At 43.3% G+C, this 22,092-nt stretch overlaps 1 protein-coding gene across 1 annotated transcript; it reads left to right on the top strand.

The window, feature by feature from the left end:
- Window positions 1-1,874: 1,874 nt before the first annotated feature.
- On the top strand, window positions 1,875-20,506 carry LOC115155859 (transcription factor Sox-1a). Its single transcript, XM_029702853.1, has 2 exons — window positions 1,875-2,985; window positions 19,944-20,506. The coding sequence occupies exons 1-2, from the start codon at window positions 2,149-2,151 to the stop codon at window positions 20,001-20,003; spliced, it is 897 nt and encodes a 298-aa protein (XP_029558713.1). The 5' UTR covers window positions 1,875-2,148; the 3' UTR covers window positions 20,004-20,506.
- The last annotated feature ends 1,586 nt before the right edge of the window (window positions 20,507-22,092 follow it).

The following is a 22,092-nucleotide window of genomic DNA, read 5'->3' as shown; positions in this document are numbered from 1 at the left end:
TTGTACTACTGTAGTCGGCCTAGTAATAGTCTAGTTGTAGTGGGCAACAGTTGTGATGTGAAGTTAAAAAAGGGGCTCATATTTATTGCGATTTGATCCGGGAAGAGTGGTATCAGTGCGCTCTCTCTCGGTGGTTTGCGCACGCACGTGTGTCAAGCAGCCCATTCTCGGTGTGTCACAACCCAAAAAATATCTAATCCTCGAGCCATGAAGCACGAGACGTGGGTTGCGATGATGTTATTGACCATTGTGAGATCCCTTAACTCTACCGGTCGCAGAGGGATAGATAGGCCTACACCTGAATTCTCCAGCTCCCGTATTGAAGGCTATATCAGCCTAATTAAAAGCAACAAACCATGATACAATGATTAAATCGTTAGCCTCGCGGCGGGGAAGGAATATGTTTTTTTGCCTTTCAATTAGCCGCTGATTGGGTTTTTCAGGGGAGGTCAGCTGTGAAATGTGATGCACGTGCGCGCGATCTGTGCCAGTTGAGACCTGACACCATAACACTCAGCCTTGCCAGTTTAAAATGAAATTAATTTGTGTTCTTTTCTGTGTGGATAGGCATAGACCTAAATCTATGAACCCAACGGTATTATTGGTTAAAAAGACAGCATTGGAATAGCATGCGTGGTTTTCCGCATCTTAAAAAAAATATCGAATTATGGTTAACTTTCTATCATCAAGCCTATAAATTGTGTCACATAATTATTCACTTTGATGCCCAAATCTGTTTAGAAAATGTTTTGGACTTTGGGTAGCGTAATAACCAGCTGTGAAGTGTATGCTATAGGTTCTTATGGCAACACAAACGGCAATGGGAACAGCATGGCGCACGCAAGGCACGCTCCCATGCTGTTCCCCTCCAGCAGACGGCGATAACAGCCTGGAATCTCAAGTCTGCCCCAGTGACTACATTAACAGCCTCCTTAACAGCTGATTAGAATAAGTAACATGTCTTCCCGCGATCCAAAACCCCATTAGCTTGTTTGTAGAAGTATGACATCTGATAATACCACACTTTGATGCACGGCTAGGTTGTGGTTAGTGACGCAAAACAGTGTGTGCGAGCGTGTGTGTGTGTGCGTAGGCCTATGTGTGGCCAACATCTTCAACAAGCCAACAATCTGTAATTGTCTATACATATATGTATATATATATATATATATATATATATATATATATGTATATATATATGTGTATATATGTGTATATCTATAGTATATCTATAGTATCAGGCTATACTCACTATTTTACTCAAAATGTATTCAACTTATAAACTACTGACCTTTATAATGTATGTCATTTGAAGAAATATAGGCCTAGACAGGGTAGCTCAGCTAGGTCGTTCAAGACTGAAGTCGAAATGGGATGCCTATCCATGTCCTGAAGACATCGTGGACACATTTTTTTGTGTTTTTTTTTTACCCTATCCCAAACCATAATCCTTACCTTAATCATTCGGACCGAGTGCCTAAACTTAACCCTTAACTTAGAACATTGACGTTTGAAGAAATGCAACGATACAGAGCAGCAGGAGCAACAAAAACACTCGACATTGGATGAATGTCTAATTCTGCAGTGAGACTGTGAGAGCTTGTTTCAAATGCTCAATGACTATGGTTCAATAACATTTAGGCTAGAAGTCTAGTCTTGAAAGTGGCAAACGGATTCATATGTAATTCCCCGCAATTTTACTCACCATGTTACTTAGGGAGGGTGACCCACCTCTCACCCCCCTGCCAGTATGTTCCTCTTTCACTGGTTCTGCGTCACCTGACTGAGCGCCATGCAAATCGCTTTGCTTCTAGAACGCTATTGGCCGCTCGTGGCTCATTTAACCGCTGTCAAGGCGCTTCATATGGCTGCCGCTTTAACTAACTTCTCAACTCCGACAGGGAAAGTGGCTCAAATGCGCCTTCTGTCAGCGTGCATGTGAACCAACAACCGGAGAGGAGATAAAGCATCCACGGGGAGAACATTTCTCTGACACTCTATGTATTGGATTATTAATTAAGTTTGCATTTAATTATTTTTGTGGTGTAGGATTGTTGTTCGCTCGTGTGCACCTGCTCTGCCGGACTCGCGCGCCGACTGAACCAGACTTTGTTTCATCTGTTGGTTGAGAGTTTGAAAACCAGGTGAATGTATAGCATGATGATGGAGACGGACCTCCAGTCCCCTGGACCCCAAACGAACACACATTTGGGGCAAACGGGGCAGAACAGTGGGTCCAAAGCGAATCAGGACCGGGTGAAGCGTCCGATGAACGCGTTCATGGTGTGGTCCCGCGGGCAGCGGAGAAAGATGGCCCAGGAAAACCCCAAGATGCACAACTCTGAGATCAGCAAGCGGCTGGGAGCCGAATGGAAGGTCATGTCCGAGGCGGAGAAGAGACCCTTCATCGACGAGGCGAAGCGGTTACGAGCAATGCACATGAAGGAACACCCGGATTACAAGTACAGACCCAGACGGAAGACCAAGACGCTGCTGAAAAAGGACAAATACTCTCTGGCCGGTGGCCTGCTCTCTGGGGCCGGCGGCGGTGGAATGGGTCTGGGTGTCGGGATGGGTTCATCCGGCGTCGGCCAGAGGTTAGAGAGCACCGGGGGCCACGGGGGCTCCGCCAGCTCAGGCTACGCTCACATGAATGGCTGGGCGAACGGTGCGTACTCGGGGCAGATGGCTGCAGCTGCTGCGGCGGCGGCGATGATGCAAGAGGCGCAGCTAGCTTACAGCCAGCACCCGGGCAGCGGGCACCACCACCACTCACACCACCACCACCACCCGCACAACCCCCAGCCCATGCACCGCTACGACATGTCGGCGCTCCAGTACAGCCCCATCTCGAACTCTGAGGGCTACATGAGCGCCTCTCCGTCCGGCTACGGCGGGATCACCTACACGCAGCACCAGAGCTCTGGCGTCTCCTCCTCGGCTGCCATGGGCACGTTAGGGTCGCTGGTGAAGTCAGAGCCGAGCGTAAGCCCTCCCGTTAGCACTCACTCCAGGGGCCCTTGCCCCGGAGACTTGAGAGAGATGATAAGCATGTATTTACCGACCGGAGAGCCCGGGGACCCGTCGGTGCAAAGTAGACTCCACGCATTGCCTCAGCATTACCAGAGTGCGACGGCTGGGGTGAACGGAACGGTTCCATTAACGCATATATAGATTATTTATATGACTATGGAAACTGCAGACAGAATACAAAAACCCATAACCAAATATTTACCTATTTTTTAAATGATCACTGAACTACCTGCATTTTGTTCAGAATGTTTATGGTGTTCTTGTAAATTAAAAGTAAATTAGCCTATCCTTTTCCCCTTTTGGAGTATACACTCTCTTACGAACAGGATATGAGTTCAGATACTGGTTGTTGTGTTATCATTTTGTCATTTTTTATTAACCACACTTGTGGTTGAGGGCGATGCCAACCAAATTAATGAACACATTTGCATAACTATAATCGAATTATTTTTGGTTCACTGTAAGTTATTGAAAAATTAGAACATGTTTTCCATAATCATGAAAGATGGTTTTAAAGATTGATATTTTCCCCATTTAATAATTCCCCAAGAGTTTGTAAACATTTCCGTTTACACTGTCTATTCATGATCATAATTATCTCTTCTTATTGTAATAATTATTGTAAATTGTGAATAATTTCAATATTTTAAAAGACTGACGCGCAACTGCTATTGTATAATTTACGAAATGCATTTCTGCCAGAGAGAAGTTCTGATATTGGGCTGAATTACAATTTAAATAAATTTCACACATATGTTGCTCTGATTCTACAAAAAAAGTGTTAGCTTGATTATTGTTCACTATCTTCAGTTGCAAATGGTAATGAGTTATATTTCATTTGTAGGCCACGAAACATTGAGTCTGACGAAAAGCTACCTATACGGCAAATCTTTTTTAAATGGGAGAGTGTCTCTGGCAAACCCGTAACATGAAACAAATAGTTACAATGCGTAATATTTAATATAAGTAAACTTATTTCTTGGCCATTGGATTAAGAGAGGCATGTTCCATGGCACAGCCAAACTATTCTCAGGGTTTACCCTTATGGGTTTGTAATAATTTCTGTAAAGTTAACGTTACTAGCAAGTTGTCACAATAGAACAGGGTCCACATATTTCAGAGAGAAGCACAGTATTCACATTAGTCCTTCAGAATATAGCCTACATTTTGGATATATGCGTGCATCGTTTCACTTGCAATATATTTTTATAATTAATTATGCTCTTTTTGTTCCTGATTCGATTTAAAAGTTGTATTTTGAGTCTTTTCTTGTTTTTTTCCCCATGATAATTTGAACGCAATTAGACTACATGCAGTAGGCCTATGGGTTGTTTTATTTTGATTACTGACAAACTTAGACTAGACCTGTTCCACAGGTATTGGTTATACAATAGGCCTATAGCACTTAATAACGTGATTTTATGTTGTTATAATGTACAATAGATAGTTCAAATAGCATAATATGATATATTTCTGTAGTAACTTGGCAAAAAATACATTAATATATCCTATAGCCCATAGAAAACTAGAGCAAAGCTATCTCGAGTTGGGTGACTTTTGTGGCTTTTTGAAAGACATATTTGTCTTGCAAGCGCTGAAGGGATGAACCATGCAGGCCTATTAGGACAATAACGCTATGATTGCAAATGGCGATCACCAAATGCAACTAGTAAATGTAGAACGATTATTCAGGCTCACTCAAATATCCTAGGCTATATTTTATCACAAAAATGATGTTTTTAAACCTAATAAATGTGTAGGATGTTTGCCGTTTTTGTTATTGGCGAATTTAGGCCTACCCGTTTTATTGTTGTCATGAACAGTATAATAGGTCTACTGCTTTTCAGTAAGTTAGCGTAATATTATTTTACTTCATAGCATATTATTCCACTTAAATTATTATAGACTTTGTATAAACCAGAATTAGGTTGTATACATACATAGCAAGCTTCATTTGATTACTTTAGAATAGTTTAGTATTGAATTGACCTCATCTCACATTTTACTTGTGACTGACTATCTCCCAGTATTGAATACATTGACTACACTGTGAGTAGATAATCCTGATAAGTATGAGCTGAAGGCTTTTTAATGGTCTATTTGGGAGAAAAGTGGAAACTTTGCTGTTTTCTTGTTATGTAAGTAGGGGTCAAAGTTCAGGCTGTTTCCTTGATCCCTTAACAAAGCCTGTACCCCTGAATAGGAAGCAGTATGGATACAAAGAAACCACATTAGTCAGTGATTGACACACTCTGCATCCCTGCCATAGGCCTACTACAGCAAGTATACTTATGAAGGCTGCAATGCCAGAACAATGTGCCTGATTCACAATATAGGGACAATTCAGTACAGCTCGGCTTGGCTCGCTTGACTTGGCCCGGTTTGGCCCTATAGTGTGTAACAGGCACTTGGATTTTAATGATCAAGAACCACTTTTCTATTGAACTTAGATTTCCCCCCAATAATGGTTGAATACATTTAGCACTTTCAGGGAATAGATTCCGGATGGCAGTATCATCCAAGTAGATAAAGTTCTTTATTTAAGCCATGGTTGTATTACAGACGACATAGTACTTTTAACTCATTTGATCTTATTACCACTGTGTGTATTGGATTGATTTAAAGTTGTACCCTTTGGAGATTCTGAGATGATGGTTAGTGTGTATGGGATGTTATATTCCTTTCCTCTGTGCCATGATGAATGGAGACTAGATGAAATCACAGTGCTGGAGAGATCTAAAATGTGTTGAAGAGGGTGATAAGTGTGTGTGACAGTTTTTTTGGGACTCGTTTTGAATCAGAGCAGATCATCTGTAGACAGGAAACAAGGAAGGGTGAGCTGTTCACTAGGTGTTTCAAGTTGAAGTGTTTTAATACCCACATGGCAGTCATAGACACTGAAACACATAGGCATAGCTAACATGATGAAATAAACAATTACACACCATTTAGATGAGAAGACTCACAGTCTTATTAATACGTTGGCAGAAGTAGGATATAGGGATGTCTTGTGTCTTCCAGTTTCAACTGGACAGTTAGTTATACATTACTTTCAAAAAGGGGAAAGACTCGTATGTCATATGAGTAGGCCGTCATTGTAAATAAGAATGTGTTCTTAACTGACTTGCCTAGTTAAATAAAGGTTAAATAGAATAGAAAATGTAATAAAAATATGGTGTCACGAACAATCCATAAGAGCACAACAAATAATGATGCGCACGTGTATGGAATTGACAGGGATTTCCTCTTTGGGAGCAGCTTTATATGTGCATGATACATAGTTGCTGTTCTTATCTCCTGTTCAAATACTCCAATGTAATATCATTGCTGGGGCAGGAGGTTTTGGTCAGGGCACATGGGAGGAGAAACTCCCCGCCCTATAGTCATTGCCAAACCTGTACGCAGTAACAAGTGACATGACCTCTGACCTCAGGGAACTTCTCTCTCACGCTGTGCTATGATTCCACAACCTTCTCCCCAAAGTGGGCACTTGCTCGATCCCTCTTATGGGTGGAAAAGTATGGGAGTAAGCATTGGTTAGAGCAGAGGGAGTTCCCTTTGTATCTCACAGTAGTCCATTCCCTCTATGGGGGTTGCAGGACACATTTCAAGACCTTTTGGAGCCTTTCTGTGCCTCATAGAGCCTGGAATAAACATCTTTGGTGCATAGAGAAATAGTATGAGATGGTGTTTTCTGTTGTGCCTTATGAGGAAGGTTACATCCTGTTTCAGGCTATTGTGTCCACGGTCAGTCTAAATCAGGCCCCAAACAGCATTATAATACTTATTATTATTATTTGGAACGCTACTGCTCTTACACGGTTTAAACTAGAAACGTCATTCAAACTTCAAGATGTGCAGACTGGTTTGGATGAGTTACATACAAACAACTTTTTGATATCTTTTATACTTTTTAAACTATTAAGCTTTTGCCCTTCTTTTTTACCTCCATCCACTTTAATGGAATGTCCTCAACGTTCTAAAGGCTCCATTGTGACATCATCACTTCCAACATTTCATTTACTGTAATTGCAACAATGCGACTTTTGACACAAATAAGCTACTTTGACCACTTTACCAACAACTTAGACAATAAGGAGTGGCGCGGCGGTCTAAGGCACTGCATCTCAGTGCTAGAGGCTTCACTACAAACCCTGGTTTGATCCCGGGCTGTATCACAACCGGCCGTGATTAGGAGTCCCATAGGGTGGCTCACAATTGGCCCAGCGTCGTTCGGGTTAGGAGAGGGTTTTGTCGTGACAGGCCGTCATTGTAAAATAAGAATTTGTTCTTAACTGACTTGCCTAGTAAAAGAAAAAGAAAAAAATCGAGTGTATGAAATCTTTCTCTACTTCTCTTCTTTTCAAATCTGAACAGAACAAAAATATCTTATTACACTCAAACAACACAGCTGTTTCACTAACAGCATCAACAACATTTCCTCCAACTTTTTTATAAGCAACTGAAATTTGGACCACTTTCCCACAAAGTTAAGCATAACGTTTGATTATATGCAATCTTCCTCTACTTCTCTGCTATTCAAATCTGAGCTCAGAACTTTTTGAAACAACTGCCGTTTTGACCACTTCCACAACAGGATAGACAAACACTTAGAGGGTCTAACATTTTGGTCTACTTCTCTGCTATTCAAATCTGGACTCAGAACAGAATTATCTCATACCAATCAAATGCTACAGATGTTGTTCGGAGTTTAGAGTGACAAAAAGTAACTAGCTAACGTCAGCTAACAGCTCTCTCATGTCTCATCATTGAGAAGCCCAAACGGAGCCGTTGCTATCGATACTCACAGACGTAAAGGCGCACAGGCAAAAATGATGAGTAGTGTGAAGAGGGTGATTGAATTTAGAACAATTGTGAACACCAAGAAAGTAGCGACAAGGAGGCAGACAAGGCAACAGCGCATCGTCCTCCTTAGGATCGTGCCTTGCGCTCTAAATAACTCAACTGGCTAGTTTGCCTGTCTGTAAAGAGAAGGACCGGCTGTACTTTGATCCTGCTGCTCTGATTGGTAGTGCTGAGCATGAATGCTTTTTCAGGTCGGTTCGGTTTCGGTACGATTATTAAAAAAGAATAATGATTTTCGATTTCGGTTTTGATTATTTTGTTTAACATTAAGTGCACTATGCAATATGTGGGTTGAATGCTTTAACAACACAGAATAAAACACAGAATAAAAGTCACATGATGGTAGTGACTGACATTACTGCTTATCACTTATTAACCATCATTTATTCACATTACTTTACTTTAATAAAATATTTCAGGTGTGTCTATTGCATTCGTTTTATTTGATGACTTTATTATTTCATTCCAAGTCATCATCTCATCTCTGTAGAGCTGCTGCCTATGCTGTATGACAGAATCACTATTTTAGTAGTTCTTCAAAGTAAAAGAAACACAGACCAGACAAGTAGAAGCACAATTGATTATGGTCATTGTAATTAATTACCATGTTTTCTGCACTAAACTATGGAGAAATATATACTACAACTTCCTACTACATTGCACAGTTCAGGTTTGATCTGATTTATCTCTAGAGAAACTTTGCAATGTGTGCGTTGAGCTCAGAGAAAAAAAGAAAAACAATGGAATTCAAATAATTTAACCGACGTCGGTCAATTAGTTGTTTAAAAAACGAAAAATAACTGACATTTCAGTTAATCGCTCAGCACTACTGATTGGATAGAGCGAAACTGTCTCCATTCACATTTAACCCGATCACTTCTCATCCCACATCTTTCCGTTTTTACGCAACAATTGTAGTTTAGACACTGACCACAACAACTGACCACAACTACTGACCACAACGACTGACCACAACGACTGACCACAAAACTTCTGAACCACACAACTAATGACCACAACAACACAACTCCTGACCACAACTGCTGGACCACACAACTACTTACCAAAACTACTGACCACAACTACTGATCACAATTACTGACCACACCCACACAACTAATGAACCACACAACTACTTACCAAAACTACTGACCACAACGACTGACCACAAAACTTCTGAACCACACAACTAATGACCACAACAACACAACTCCTGACCACACAACTACTTACCAAAACTACTGACCACAACTACTGATCACAATTACTGACCACACCCACACAACTAATGAACCACACAACTACTTACCAAAACTACTGACCGCTACTGAGCACAACTACTGACCACAAAAATACTGAACCACGCAACTACTGACCACAACTACTGTCCACAACCTCTGACCACAACCACACAACTACTGACCACAACTACTGACCACAACTACACAACTACTGACCACAACTACACAACTACTGACCACACAACTACTGACCACAACTACACAACTACTGACCACACAACTACTGACCACAACTACACAACTACTGACCACACAACTACTGGCCACAACTACACAACTACTGACCACAACTACACAACTACTGACCACAACCACACAACTACTGACCACAACCACAACCACACAACTACTGACCACAACTACTGACCACAACTACACAACTACTGACCACAACCACACAACTACTGACCACAACCACACAACTACTGACCACAACTACTGACCACAACTACACAACTACTGACCACACCCACACAACTACTGACCACAACTACTGACCACAACTACACAACTACTGACCACAACTACACAACTACTGACCACAACCACACAACTACTGACCACAACCACACAACTACTGACCACAACCACACAACTACTGACCACAACTACTGACCACACAACCTCTGACCACAACTACTGACCACACAACCTCTGACCACAACTACACAACTACTGACCACAACTACACAACTACTGACCACAACTACTGACCACAACGACTGACCACAACTACTGACCAGAACTACACAACTACTGACCACAACTACTGACCACAACTACTGACCAGAACTACACAACTACTGACCACAACCACACAACTACTGACCACAACTACTGACCACAACTACTGACCACAACTACACAACTACTGACCACACCCACACAACTACTGACCACAACTACTGACCACAACTACTGACCACAACTACACAACTACTGACCACAACCACACAACTACTGACCACAACCACACAACTACTGACCACAACTACACAACTACTGACCACAACCACACAACTACTGACCACAACCACACAACTACTGACCCCAATACTGACCACAACTACACAACTACTGACCACAACTACTGACCACAACTACACAACTACTGACCATAGCCACACAACTACTGACCACAACCACACAACTACTGACCACAACCACACAACTACTGACCACAACTACTGACCACAACTACTGACCACAACTACACAACTACTGACCACACCCACACAACTACTGACCACAACTACTGACCACAACTACTGCTCTGGTCTGCACTAGCTCTGGTCCTGGGTGTAGCAAGCTAGCTAAGGTTTGCACTTGCTCTGGTCTAGCTCTGGTCTGCACTATAAATTATAACTACTATAACTACTATAACAATAATAACTGTAACTATTGAACCATTCAAGCTAGAGACACCAAACCAACTTTCACATGTTCAGGCTATCATACCCCATCCTTTCCTAACAATTAACCAACCAATCAATCAATCAATCAATATTTTAATTGAACTACTTTTTCAACTACAACCAGTCACCACCATTACTACTGCAGACACTACCACTACTATAACCAGTCACCACCATTACTACTGCAGACACTACCACTACTATAACTTATTTCATTTCATTTGCTGGAAAAAATGCTTCACCCGCGCTGCAGACGGCTATATCGGTCCGCTAATACAAGACTATTAAAGGCCCAGTGCACTACTTTTGTGAAAAAATATATATATTTTTTTAATTATTATTATTTTTATTATTATATTTCAGGTGGTGCTGCAGCACCCTCAGCACCCCTACTTCCAGCAGCTATGCTGTTAGCCTAAATAATGTATTTATTAGATAGAACTACAGGTAGCTATCAGTAGGTCTACATGTGAATCTATTCTACCTATTTCTTCAACTACCACAAAAATAATTTTAAAGAGCTGTCATCACTAGATCCATCATATTTCTCTCCCCAAATAATATGTTAAAACTTTCCAATCATTACATCATCATTCAACTAAAATCAAACTTTATTTACACTGAACATTTTACAAAAGTAAATCGTGAATCAATTTTTCTGAAACTCACTGCATGAATAATTCATAGTGGCTTTGCTTATCTAATAGTGTTGTCCACATGATCCTACCTTTTATTCCAGTTTCTGAAAGAAGATCACTTTGTCTTTCTTCTTTCAGTTTTCACATGCAACAATGCAATAAATATAGAAATATAGGAATATAGAAATATAGAAATATATGAATATAGAAACGTTCACCACCAGTTTTGCCCCAATCAGGAATATCAAATTGTTCCACCACTTAGAAAACTGATGATACATCTTGTACCGTAGGCCTATACACATCTATCTGCCTATAGGTAGGTGTACTGCACTTGTTTAAAATTGGTTAACTATGGTGTATACCAGTGGAGGCTGGTGGGATGGGCTATAGGAGGACGGGCTCATTGTAATGGCTGGAAATAAAGTTCATGGAATGGAGTTGAACACGTGGTTTCCATTTATCCCATTCCAGACGTAACAATTAGCCCGTCCTCCAATAGCTCCTCCCACCAGCCTCCACTGGTACCAACTTTAGAAGTTCAGAGGACCATACCACACCTAGGGCCGCCTACAGCACCTGTCAGAGAGCCGCCTCCCCAAGATACAGGTGGAGACCATTGAATTCAATAAAACAAAACAGCTGAAAACTGAGTTTGGTGTGGATCCTAAACAGACAGTGATATGGCGTATGCAGAGCTCCCCTCCTACGCAGCGGAAGGGCACAGCATGGCCCACTTGGAGGTTATTTGTATCTTATCTGCAGAGGTAAAGCTACACAGATTAACGCTGAAAAACCAGAGAGGCGGGGCGCGTCACGGCACATCGCTAGTTTAAAAGAGGAGTGTTCTGGTAAATTTAACCCGAATAATTTACTACTCGACCACAGAGGGGGAAGTGGACGGGAGGGGAAGTGATGGGGGACAGGTTTTGGGTCAAAGGTGGCGACGTGGAGGTTGGGGAATGGAAGAGAGGAAGAGGGAGGGGAACAGCAGCAGTAAATCTCTGACCAATAAATCTCTCCAGCATGCGATACTCTTATCTTGTAGCCACCGATATATTCCACGCTAGGAAGCCATCAGCGCTGGCGCACACTCGGCGCTGGTAAAGCTCCGATCCCTTGCACTCGCTGTCCTAAATGGGGATAATTAGCGTCACTTTATCACGCCTCTGCATATTTTCTCCGCTTTCCCTCCATCCCCAACGCCCCCCTCCCCCAAAAAACCCAGCCGAGCTGCCTGCTCTCGGTGCCCGCTCTGTCACAGAAGATTACGCAGACAGATTGCACAGAACGAATGTGCCAGGCAAGATTAGCGGGGAATAGAGAAAGCAACTGGGCCAATGAATTCCTCGCGAGGGCCTTATCGTGCAATTACACGTTGACATGTTTAACAATCTTGCTGCCTCTTAATCCTGCGCTCTTCCAGGAGCGCTGCGATGCTGCTGTTGCTGCTGCTCTGTCCAGCACCATACACTGGAGCACAGGCCCCAATGCACCGAAACGTGGTGGCACACAGGCTGCTGACACACACACTGGGAAAGTTTCTTTATTTTTTCACACATTTACAAACTTTTACTCTTGTTGTTTCTTGCTCTCTTGCAGTGCTGTTTTCTCACAACACGAGCTATTTTGAGGAGGATGTTCTGTAGCCTATCCTGAACTGTTTTTCATAAGATTTTCAATTAGACTGTCTAAGCAATCAGCCGGGGAAATGATTGTATTGATGATTAAACTTTGAAGTTTAATCATCCACATTTTGAGTACTTCTCTGTAGTATTTTTTGTTGTTGAGGACTTTTAGCCTATGAACGGGGACCCTGTAAAACTGGTTGGGAATATGGGGCTCCGGAGTGGAGCAGCGGTCTAATGGCACTGCATCTCATTTCATTGCTGGAGGCGTCACTACAGACACCCTGGTTCGAATCCAGGCTGTATCACAACCGGCCGTGATTGGGAGTCCCATAGTGCGGCGCACAATTGACCCATCGTCGTTCGGGTTTGGCCGGTGTAGGACGTCATTGTACATATTAATTTGTTCTTAACTGACTTGCCTAGCTAAATAAAATGTCATTGATTCAGGCCTAAACCGGCTTTCACCGTCCATCGCGAAGAGTGATGGTGAGAAACATTTAGCCATGACCATTTGTTTAGAGTTCGTTTTGGACTCTTTTTCTTTTTCTCTCTCTCCTCTTTCCTGCTTCACACCCTTACCCCCCCCCCCCCACCCCCCTTTAACTTCCCTCCTCTCCCTCCATCCCTCCTGCTTGGTGGTAGCGGGGCCTGTGTGGGAGTGATTGTGAGCGCCACTGTTGGAATTTGGCAGCGGCCGCGGTTTGGAGAGCCGCCCCACGCTGAGCCCCATTCAGCGGCCGGCGCACTGTGAGGTTGGGAAGTTTCACTCAGCCGTACAACTCAATGCCCCAACAAAGGCGATTACAAGCCCCAGTGCATTCCTGAAGGGACCCGGTAGCGACGCAGGTGCGAGGGAACCGGGGGAACCCGTCAGAGAAGTGTCAAGAACGGGACAGTGCCTGGACCACACAAAACCTAACGCACCGCGGGAAGCAGGGATTGTTTTGAAGGGGTCGGGGGTAGAATGAAAATAATACGTTTGATGAGGATAACGTTTTGGGGTGCAGTGGAACAGGCTTGTCTGTCTGCCCAGTGAATGAAAGGAAGATAAATCGTCCAATTTAGTGAGAGAAACACATTTCTAAGACACATTTTCAAGTCAGCAGTGCCTTGATTGTTGATTTGAAAAGAATATACTGCAAGGCTTAGCCGAAATATCTATATTTGACCAAATAATTGAAAGGACACTTACAAAAAAACACTTTTTCGTATAAAAAAGCGAAAAGTAGTCTGCAAGAAAAAATCTCCACTAATTCTTCCTCGATTGGTAGCAGAATAACTGGTGCACAGAGGTTAACTGCGTTGCAATGCGCCCAAGCGTGTGTTTTTGGCTGGCTATAGGCCTGTCTGTATCGCGGAGACAGACGGTATATTTGATTAGAGCAGCGCCTAACTATCAGTTACCGAGGAGAAACAGAGGATCCCTAAGGAGCGGTAATCAGCACGCCAGCAGCTCGCGGACCTCTCATTTCCCACCACTGCAACATAATGGAGGCGCGCAGGACCGCATGAGAATCAGCCCAGCGCAGAAAAATAACTGTCACTCACTGTTTGGCGACCGAATACAAGACACAGTATTCATTCCTCTGTGACACTCAACAGCGCGAGTCTGTGAATTAAATGTACCCAAACTAAACTTACTTTTTGTTTGTTATGAGCACCTCGTTTGTAGCATCTTTTGAAGAGTTTCCTTATTATAGGTCTATAGAAAGGGAATTTTGTAAGTAGGAGCACAACATTTTAACCTTTTTGGTGTGTGTGCGTGCGTGCCTCTAATTCCCATGCGTGGACGCCATGGGGGTCTTGTGTAATCGGACTACTCCGCTCTTCCCTGCCCTCACCTGAGTGCTACCCACAGGGGTGAGTGGGGGACAAAAGCGGTCCCCCGCACCGGCAGCGGTGGTCAGTCAAGCAGAGCGGACTATGCTAATGTTCCTGACCCAGAGAGGCAAAGTGGGCGAACAGAGATTCCGATTGTTCATGATCTCACGAAACACACAACTGCAAAGCAATGCTAGCAATGCTGCGAGACTTTCAGATCCAAGCCAATGCATGACCCCACCTGCAGTTTGACCACGTTCAGAAAGGGAGTTGTGATTAACTTCAGGCAAAGCTGAAAGGGCTTCTGTCTATAACTTGAACTTTCTTCTATATCGTTAATATGATCCCATGCCTCTCTTTCTATCTGCCCCTGCTGTAGCCTGTGTAAAGCACTGTCAAATGCCACAAGATTAGAAACGTTGGTCGTTATACCTGCGTGCTTTACTTTATACCATTCTTGCCGGACGAGAGCTGTCCAGTGCTGAAATGACAGCGACTGAAATCAGGGCATTTCAGCACCTCCTCGAGTCGCGCGTGAAAAAGCCAACTGTGTGTAGACCCTCTGCTGAAAAACGTATTGTAAAACAAATATAGGCTATTGGATTAGGCCACACTGGATGATTTATCAGGGTGGCAGGTAGCCTTGCCGTTAAGAGCGTTGGGCCACACTGGATGATTTATCAGGGTGGCAGGTAGCCTTGCCGTTAAGAGCGTTGGGCCACACTGGATCATTTATCAGGGTGGCAGGTAGCCTTGCCGTTAAGAGCGTTGGGCCACACTGGATCATTTATCAGGGTGGCAGGTAGCCTTGCCGTTAAGAGCGTTGGGCCAGTAACCGACATGAGCAAGGCACTTAACACTAATTACTTCTGGAAGACGCTCTGGATAAGAGCATCTGCTAAATTACACAGATGTCAAATGTAGGAAGAAGTGGAGGGCATGAACTCTACTAAAGTTGATTGAATTCAACCAAATTGAGGGACAATAGAATAAATTAATAACATGACAGTAGGCAAATTCTACATGTGGTGAATCATTTCCACAAGTTGTACGCATGAAAACGCAATGGGTAACCTAAATTCCAGACTTACTGTACCAGTCAAAAGTTTGGGCACACCTACTCATTCAAGGGTTTTTCTTTATTTTTACTATTTTCGACATTGTAGAATAATAGTGAAGACATCGAAACTATGAAATAACACATATGAAATCATGTTAAAAAAAATTGAACAAATTCTTCAAAGTATCCACCCTTTGTGTTAATGACAGCTTTGCAAACTCATGGCATTCTTTCAACCAGCTTCATGAGGAATGCTTTTCCAACAGTCGTGAAGGAGTTCCCACATATGCTAAGCACTTGTTGGCTGCTTTCCTTCTGTAAGGACAAACGCTGGGAAACGAGAAGCAAGTACAGGGAGTGAACATTTAATAAATAACGGACATGAAACAGAATATGGATAGCGTCTGGACAGGGGAAACAAAACAACATTAATGCAGACACCAGGATGAAACTCAGGAATAGACAGATATAGGGGAGGTAATCAATATGTGATGGAGTCCAGGTGAGTAAAATGAAGCGCTGGTGCGTGTAACGATTGTGACAGGTGTGTGTAATGATGGGTAGCCTGGCGCCCAGAAGTGCCAGAGAGGGGAAGCGGGCGCAGGCGTGACACCTTCACTCTGCGGTCCAACTCATCCCAAACCATCTCAGTTGGGTTGAGGTCAGGTGATTGTGGAGGCCAGGTCATCTGATGAAGCACTCCATCACTCTCCTTGGTCAAATAGCTCTTACACTGCCTGGAGGTGTGTTTTGGGTCATTGCCCTTTTGAAAAACAAATGATAGTCCCACTAAGCACAAACCAGATGGGATGGCGTAACGCTGCAGAATGCTGTGGTAGCCATGCTGGTTAAGTGTGCCTTGAATTCTAAATAAATCACTGACAGTGTCATCAGCGAAGCACCCCCACACCATCACACCTCCTCCTCCATGCTTCACGGTGGGAATCACACACACGTAGAGATCATCTTTTCACCTACTCTGTGACTCACAAAGACACGGCGGTAGGAACCAAAAATGTCACATTTGGACTCATCAGACCAAAGGACAGATTTACACCGGTCTAATGTCTATTGCTTGTTTTTCTTGGCCCAAGCAAGTCTCTTCTTCTTTTTGGTGTTCTTTAGTAGTGGTTTCTTTGCAGCAATTCGACCATGAAGACCTGATTCACGTAGTCTCATCTGAACAGTTGATGTTGAGATGTCTGTTACTTGAACTCTGTGAAGAATTTATTTGGGCTGCAATCTGAGGAACTAATGAACTTATCCTCTGCAGCAGAGGGAACTCTGGGTCTTCCTTTCCTGTGGCAGTCCTCATGAGAGCCAGTTTCATCATAGCGCTAGATGGTTTTTGTGACTGCACTTGAAGAAACCTTTAATGTTCTTGACATTTTCTGCATTGACTATTTTGCCAAATAGGGGTATATTCTGTATACCAACCCTTACCTTGTCACAACACAATGGATTGGCTCAAATTCATTAAGAAGGAAATAATTTCCACAATTAACTTTTAACAATGCCACCTGTTAAGTGAAATTAATTCCAGGTGACTACCTCATGAAGTTGGTTGAGAAAATGCCAAGAGTGTGCAAAGCTGTTATCAAGGCAAGAATCTAAAATCTAAAATATATTTTGATTTGTTTAACACTTTTTTGATTACTACATGATGTTATTTCATAGTTTTGATGTCTTCACTATTATTCTACAATGTAGAAAATAGTAAAAGTAAAGAAAAACCCTTGAATAAGTAGGTGTCTCCAAACTTTTGATTGATACTGTACTTCACAGCCAATATTTGACCCCTCTCCCAGAGTCAACCAGACAACAACACCCTGTGAAAGGACAAAACACCGTCTGGAATTGTTTTTGTTTTCCCTCCAACGGTTGCTTGCTGTTTTGTGTACGGGCGAACTTATACCGCTGATTGAGTCTGAGCCGCTTCAGCCCAAAGCTATCATCTACGAGCTGACAATAACAGGAGAGAGAAGAGAACGAAAATACTTGATGTTTATGGATCGCTCATTGATCTTGCACGGGTCTTTGAAGCGGTTTGTTTGTTTGTTTGTTATTTTGATGACTGGCTCATTGTAAACAGGCAGCGGGGGCTGGGGGACTGCTAGCAGGGTTGGCGTGGCCGCGGGAGCGCGCACAATTCCCTTTCGCTCGGACGGTCGATGACAGCATGTGCTCCGGTGTTCATGCCTGGAGACGCGAGGAAATGGTGGCAGAGGGAGCAGGGTAGTTTGGCGGTAATGACACCCCCTACAGCTCGTTATTACTTAAAGACCATGTCGCAGTGAAATTAGAGTTTGGTGATGGCATGGTGCTCTGAGCTTGTCAGTCTGTCTCCCCAGCCTGCTCACCCCTTCCCCCCCACCGTCTACTCCCTTCACAGAGCCACATCCGCAAGATCTTTCTTTTTGAATTTTTGAAATTATTTTCTCTATCTCTTTCTCTCTCTCACACACACATACACTGAGAGAGAGAGAAATAAAGAGAGCGAGCAAGAACGAGATAGGGAGAGATCATTACATTTTGTTGAAGTTTTCCTTTCATTTCTATGTATCTCTATGAATGCTTATGTAGGACTATAAGGTCATAAATGAGTTATGTCACCATGACGCTGTAATAATCAGTCTATGGATTGTGATAATAGTGATCAATCAATAAATCAATCAGATGTATGTATAAAGCCCTTTTTACAACAGCAGATGTGGTTTAGAGCAAAGGTGTCTTGCGGGTCCGAGTGTTTTGTCTCAGGTCCAGTTGACTCAGCTGTCCTCCATGTGTTCTCCTCCACATCTTTAACATTCACATTAACATCAGCCAGTGAAGAGAGAGACTGCTGTTGCTAACAGTATGAAGCACAGTGCTCCCTGCTGCCAAGATAGCTAATCCTTTTAGTGCACTGCTGCTGGAAAATCTTTGGGTGTATAATCACACACACACACACACACACACACACACACACACACACACACACACACACACACACACACACACACACACACACACACACACACACACACACACACACACACACACACACACACACACACACACACACACACACACACACACACACACACACACACACACACACACTAAAGTGTACTCTCACAATTCTCTATCTTACAGTCACACACACACAAACACACACCAGGCTGTAAAGGATTTCGGATAGCTCAGTGCCAGGTGATTATTTCCAAAGTGGCGTGGAAGGGGTTAATGGGAGCTCAACGAGTCGGGCTAAGAAACGTTGTTTTTATTTCCTGATCCTGCAGCCCTGCACCACGCTGATAGCGGTTTGAACTCCCTGACCTCTGACCTTTGTGAGGTCAAGTGATCAACAACCATGGTCGTTTAGATGGGGTCAGATTATAGCCTGTAAGGGATGTGCACTTCACACCAATCCCTCAGTGGACGAGGTGTAAATTGCCTTTAATGATTATGATAACGCTACTCTAATTGTTTCCAAGGCCATTAGATTGTTATAAGCTATCGGACAATTTAGCAGAGCTAGCTGAAATGGGATTCATTTTATTCATTTATAAGTGTGCTGATAACCTTACTAATCTTAAGGAAATTCACCTTTTGGCCTACATTTACATCATGGGTGTCAGTAGTGTGTGTATGTGTGTGTGTGTGTGTGTGTGTGTGCGCGGGTGTGTGTGTGTGTGCATGCGTGTGTGTGTGTGTGTTTTCGCGGGTGTGTGCATGTGAGCTTTTAAGCATGGTAGGTACAATTCACAGGTGGCTAGAGGACAGGCTCATAATAATGTCTGGAACAGAAACAATGGAATGATATCAAACACATGGTTACCGTGTGTGAAACCGTTCCATTTACTCCATTCCAGACATTATTATGAGCCGTCCTCCCCTCACCAGCCTCCTGTGGTACAATTACTGTAAATAATAACTCTACCTCGTCAATCATGGATAAGAAAAATAAAGATCATACTGTGTGGTTGGAGACCAGACTCCATGTGGATGTGGTCTAGGACCTATCTGTTCTCTCCCCCAGTCTGCCAGTTTCCAAGAAAGCTCCATATCTGTGTGATCAGAAGAGATAAATATTGTTGTGGTGTCTGGACTGACTGACTGCTGACCTTTAGATGTCTGTCTCACTAAGTCCATCGTCTCTCTCTCTCTCTCTCTCCCCACCCCCCCTCCCTCCCCAGGGTGTCCAGTATGATGACTGCCATGGGGGACTGTCCATGGATCACCGTGGAGACCTGTGATTGACAGACAGGCACTAGCCTCCGTCTGGCTGGCTGGCAGGCCGTCATTACGATGAGCAGGAGCAGATTTTCTATGCTGGCGACAGTACCGCACGGGAAATGTCAACGACCATCAGAGCCCCAGACAGACTTCCTCCCCTCCCCCAAGTACCTCACCTAATGTCAGCTAATGCCCATGCTCGTCATCCAGACCCTCGGTACCATCACCGGTACCATCACCGGTACCATCACCGGTACCATCAACACAGCTTCACATACTTCATCTACACTCATTTACAAACCACATGCACACACAACACTCTACCCCTGTATACTTCGTCCAACAACTCAACACGCCTCACCCAAACCCCCACATGGCTCACCCATCCCTCACATATTTCACCCCAACCCCTATGTATCACCCAACAGCCTCACACCTCATCCAACCACCACGGTACCTCACTCCTTATGTGCGTCACCCATCCTCCTTCCTTACCCTTATTCCCACATACCTCATCCCAAGCCCCACACATCAGCCCCCCCCCCGTCACCCCCCATGCCCCATGCACCTCAGCCAGCCTCCTATATTAATACCCTGTCTCCCTCTATTGGCCTATGTCCCAGCAGCACTCTGCATGTTAACGTTTCAAAATTCCTGAAATTGTGACTAAGAAATATTTTCTTGCCTTCAGTCTATGTGAACAGCCCTGCATGCCAGACAGCTAGCTAGAACATCACATGTGGCCAGTTCTGAGACAGACTGGCACTCTGACAGGCACCCTGACCAGAGTAAGTGCCTCTCACACATATTACAGCAGTTTACTGCAGTTTGGCAGGACACTGACAACAAGACCAGCCAATGCCTGGCAAACTGACTGACCCCCGGTCTAGTTAGCACCTAGTAAGATAAGGAGAAAATAGAAGGAATATGACATTGAGATCATGTGTAAGTGAAACAGGTTTCAGTCAATCTTTTCTCTTTAAATGTTTTTTCTGCAAACCTACACACAGTGCAAACGTTTAGGAAATCTGTTCCAAGGTATCTCTCTAGTAAAGTCTTAACAGTCATCCTTCTCTCTGGGCCCAGACACAGTGTCATGTTAATGTTGGTGTTATTCAGAGCTCTGCTGCATTAAACGATACCACAAAAGTAAATAAACACATTAAAATGGCTTGCTGTCGCCGCTCATTGGCGCCACAGGAGAAAATCTCAGTTTCATTAGATTGGAAATTAAAATGAAGGGTAATTGTAGAGTACAAGGAGAAAAGGTGAGGAAAAGTTTTCTGAGAGACCACAATCTAACTTTAATACATATAATCACTCATTTAAATCGTTTTTTATTTATTTGAATTCTGTTCCTCCAGCCTGGGATTTTTTTAAATTCCTGCCATTGATCTAGAAGCTGCTTGAAGCAGTAGGAGAGAGGGTTAGATCTGTGGTATGGAAATACTGGGCAGAAGTTATGAATGAGGCAATCCTAAACATTAATGGGTAAATCAATGAAGCATTCAATGTGCATAAACATTGACGTAATCGTCTTTATGGTCTTGTATTATTGATTTTATATCAACGCATCAAGTTGAAACCTACATTATTTTTGCTTCTGTACATTTTGAGGATTGACTGAAAATCTGTCCCTTGCATTAGAAATAAAATGCAATGCAAAATAAAGAGTTATCTGTTGTTTTTTTGTGTCCCAACACCCTATTGTGTGTACGTGTACCCAAACAGACACATAAACACAGACTCATGTATTATGTGTATCAACGTGGTACCAACCTGAAATTACAAACGATTGGAAACACACACACACGCACACACAAGCACACACACACAGGAATTGAAGGCTCTTAGCAGCAGTTTGATGTTGGTAGTTAGGTCCATGGTGTGCGACTCTGTGGGATGTTAATATGCAGGTGTGTTCTTCTGACCCAGACAGACTGTGTACAGAAACAGGATAATAGGCAACTCAAGTGACTATACAAAGTCATTACCAGCATGTTACTGTCCAACTAGGCACTGTACCTCTCCCTGTGCACACACACACACACACAAACACACACACTCCGGAGAGATCCTTGGTTATCACACCCCTGCAGATTGTTCTGA

Source organism: Salmo trutta, chromosome 20 (assembly GCF_901001165.1).
Source record: "Salmo trutta chromosome 20, fSalTru1.1, whole genome shotgun sequence".
NCBI classification, from domain to species: Eukaryota; Metazoa; Chordata; class Actinopteri; order Salmoniformes; family Salmonidae; genus Salmo; species Salmo trutta.
The sequence above is the reverse complement of the archived record's forward strand: the minus strand, read 5'-3'. Positions and strand labels throughout refer to the sequence as shown.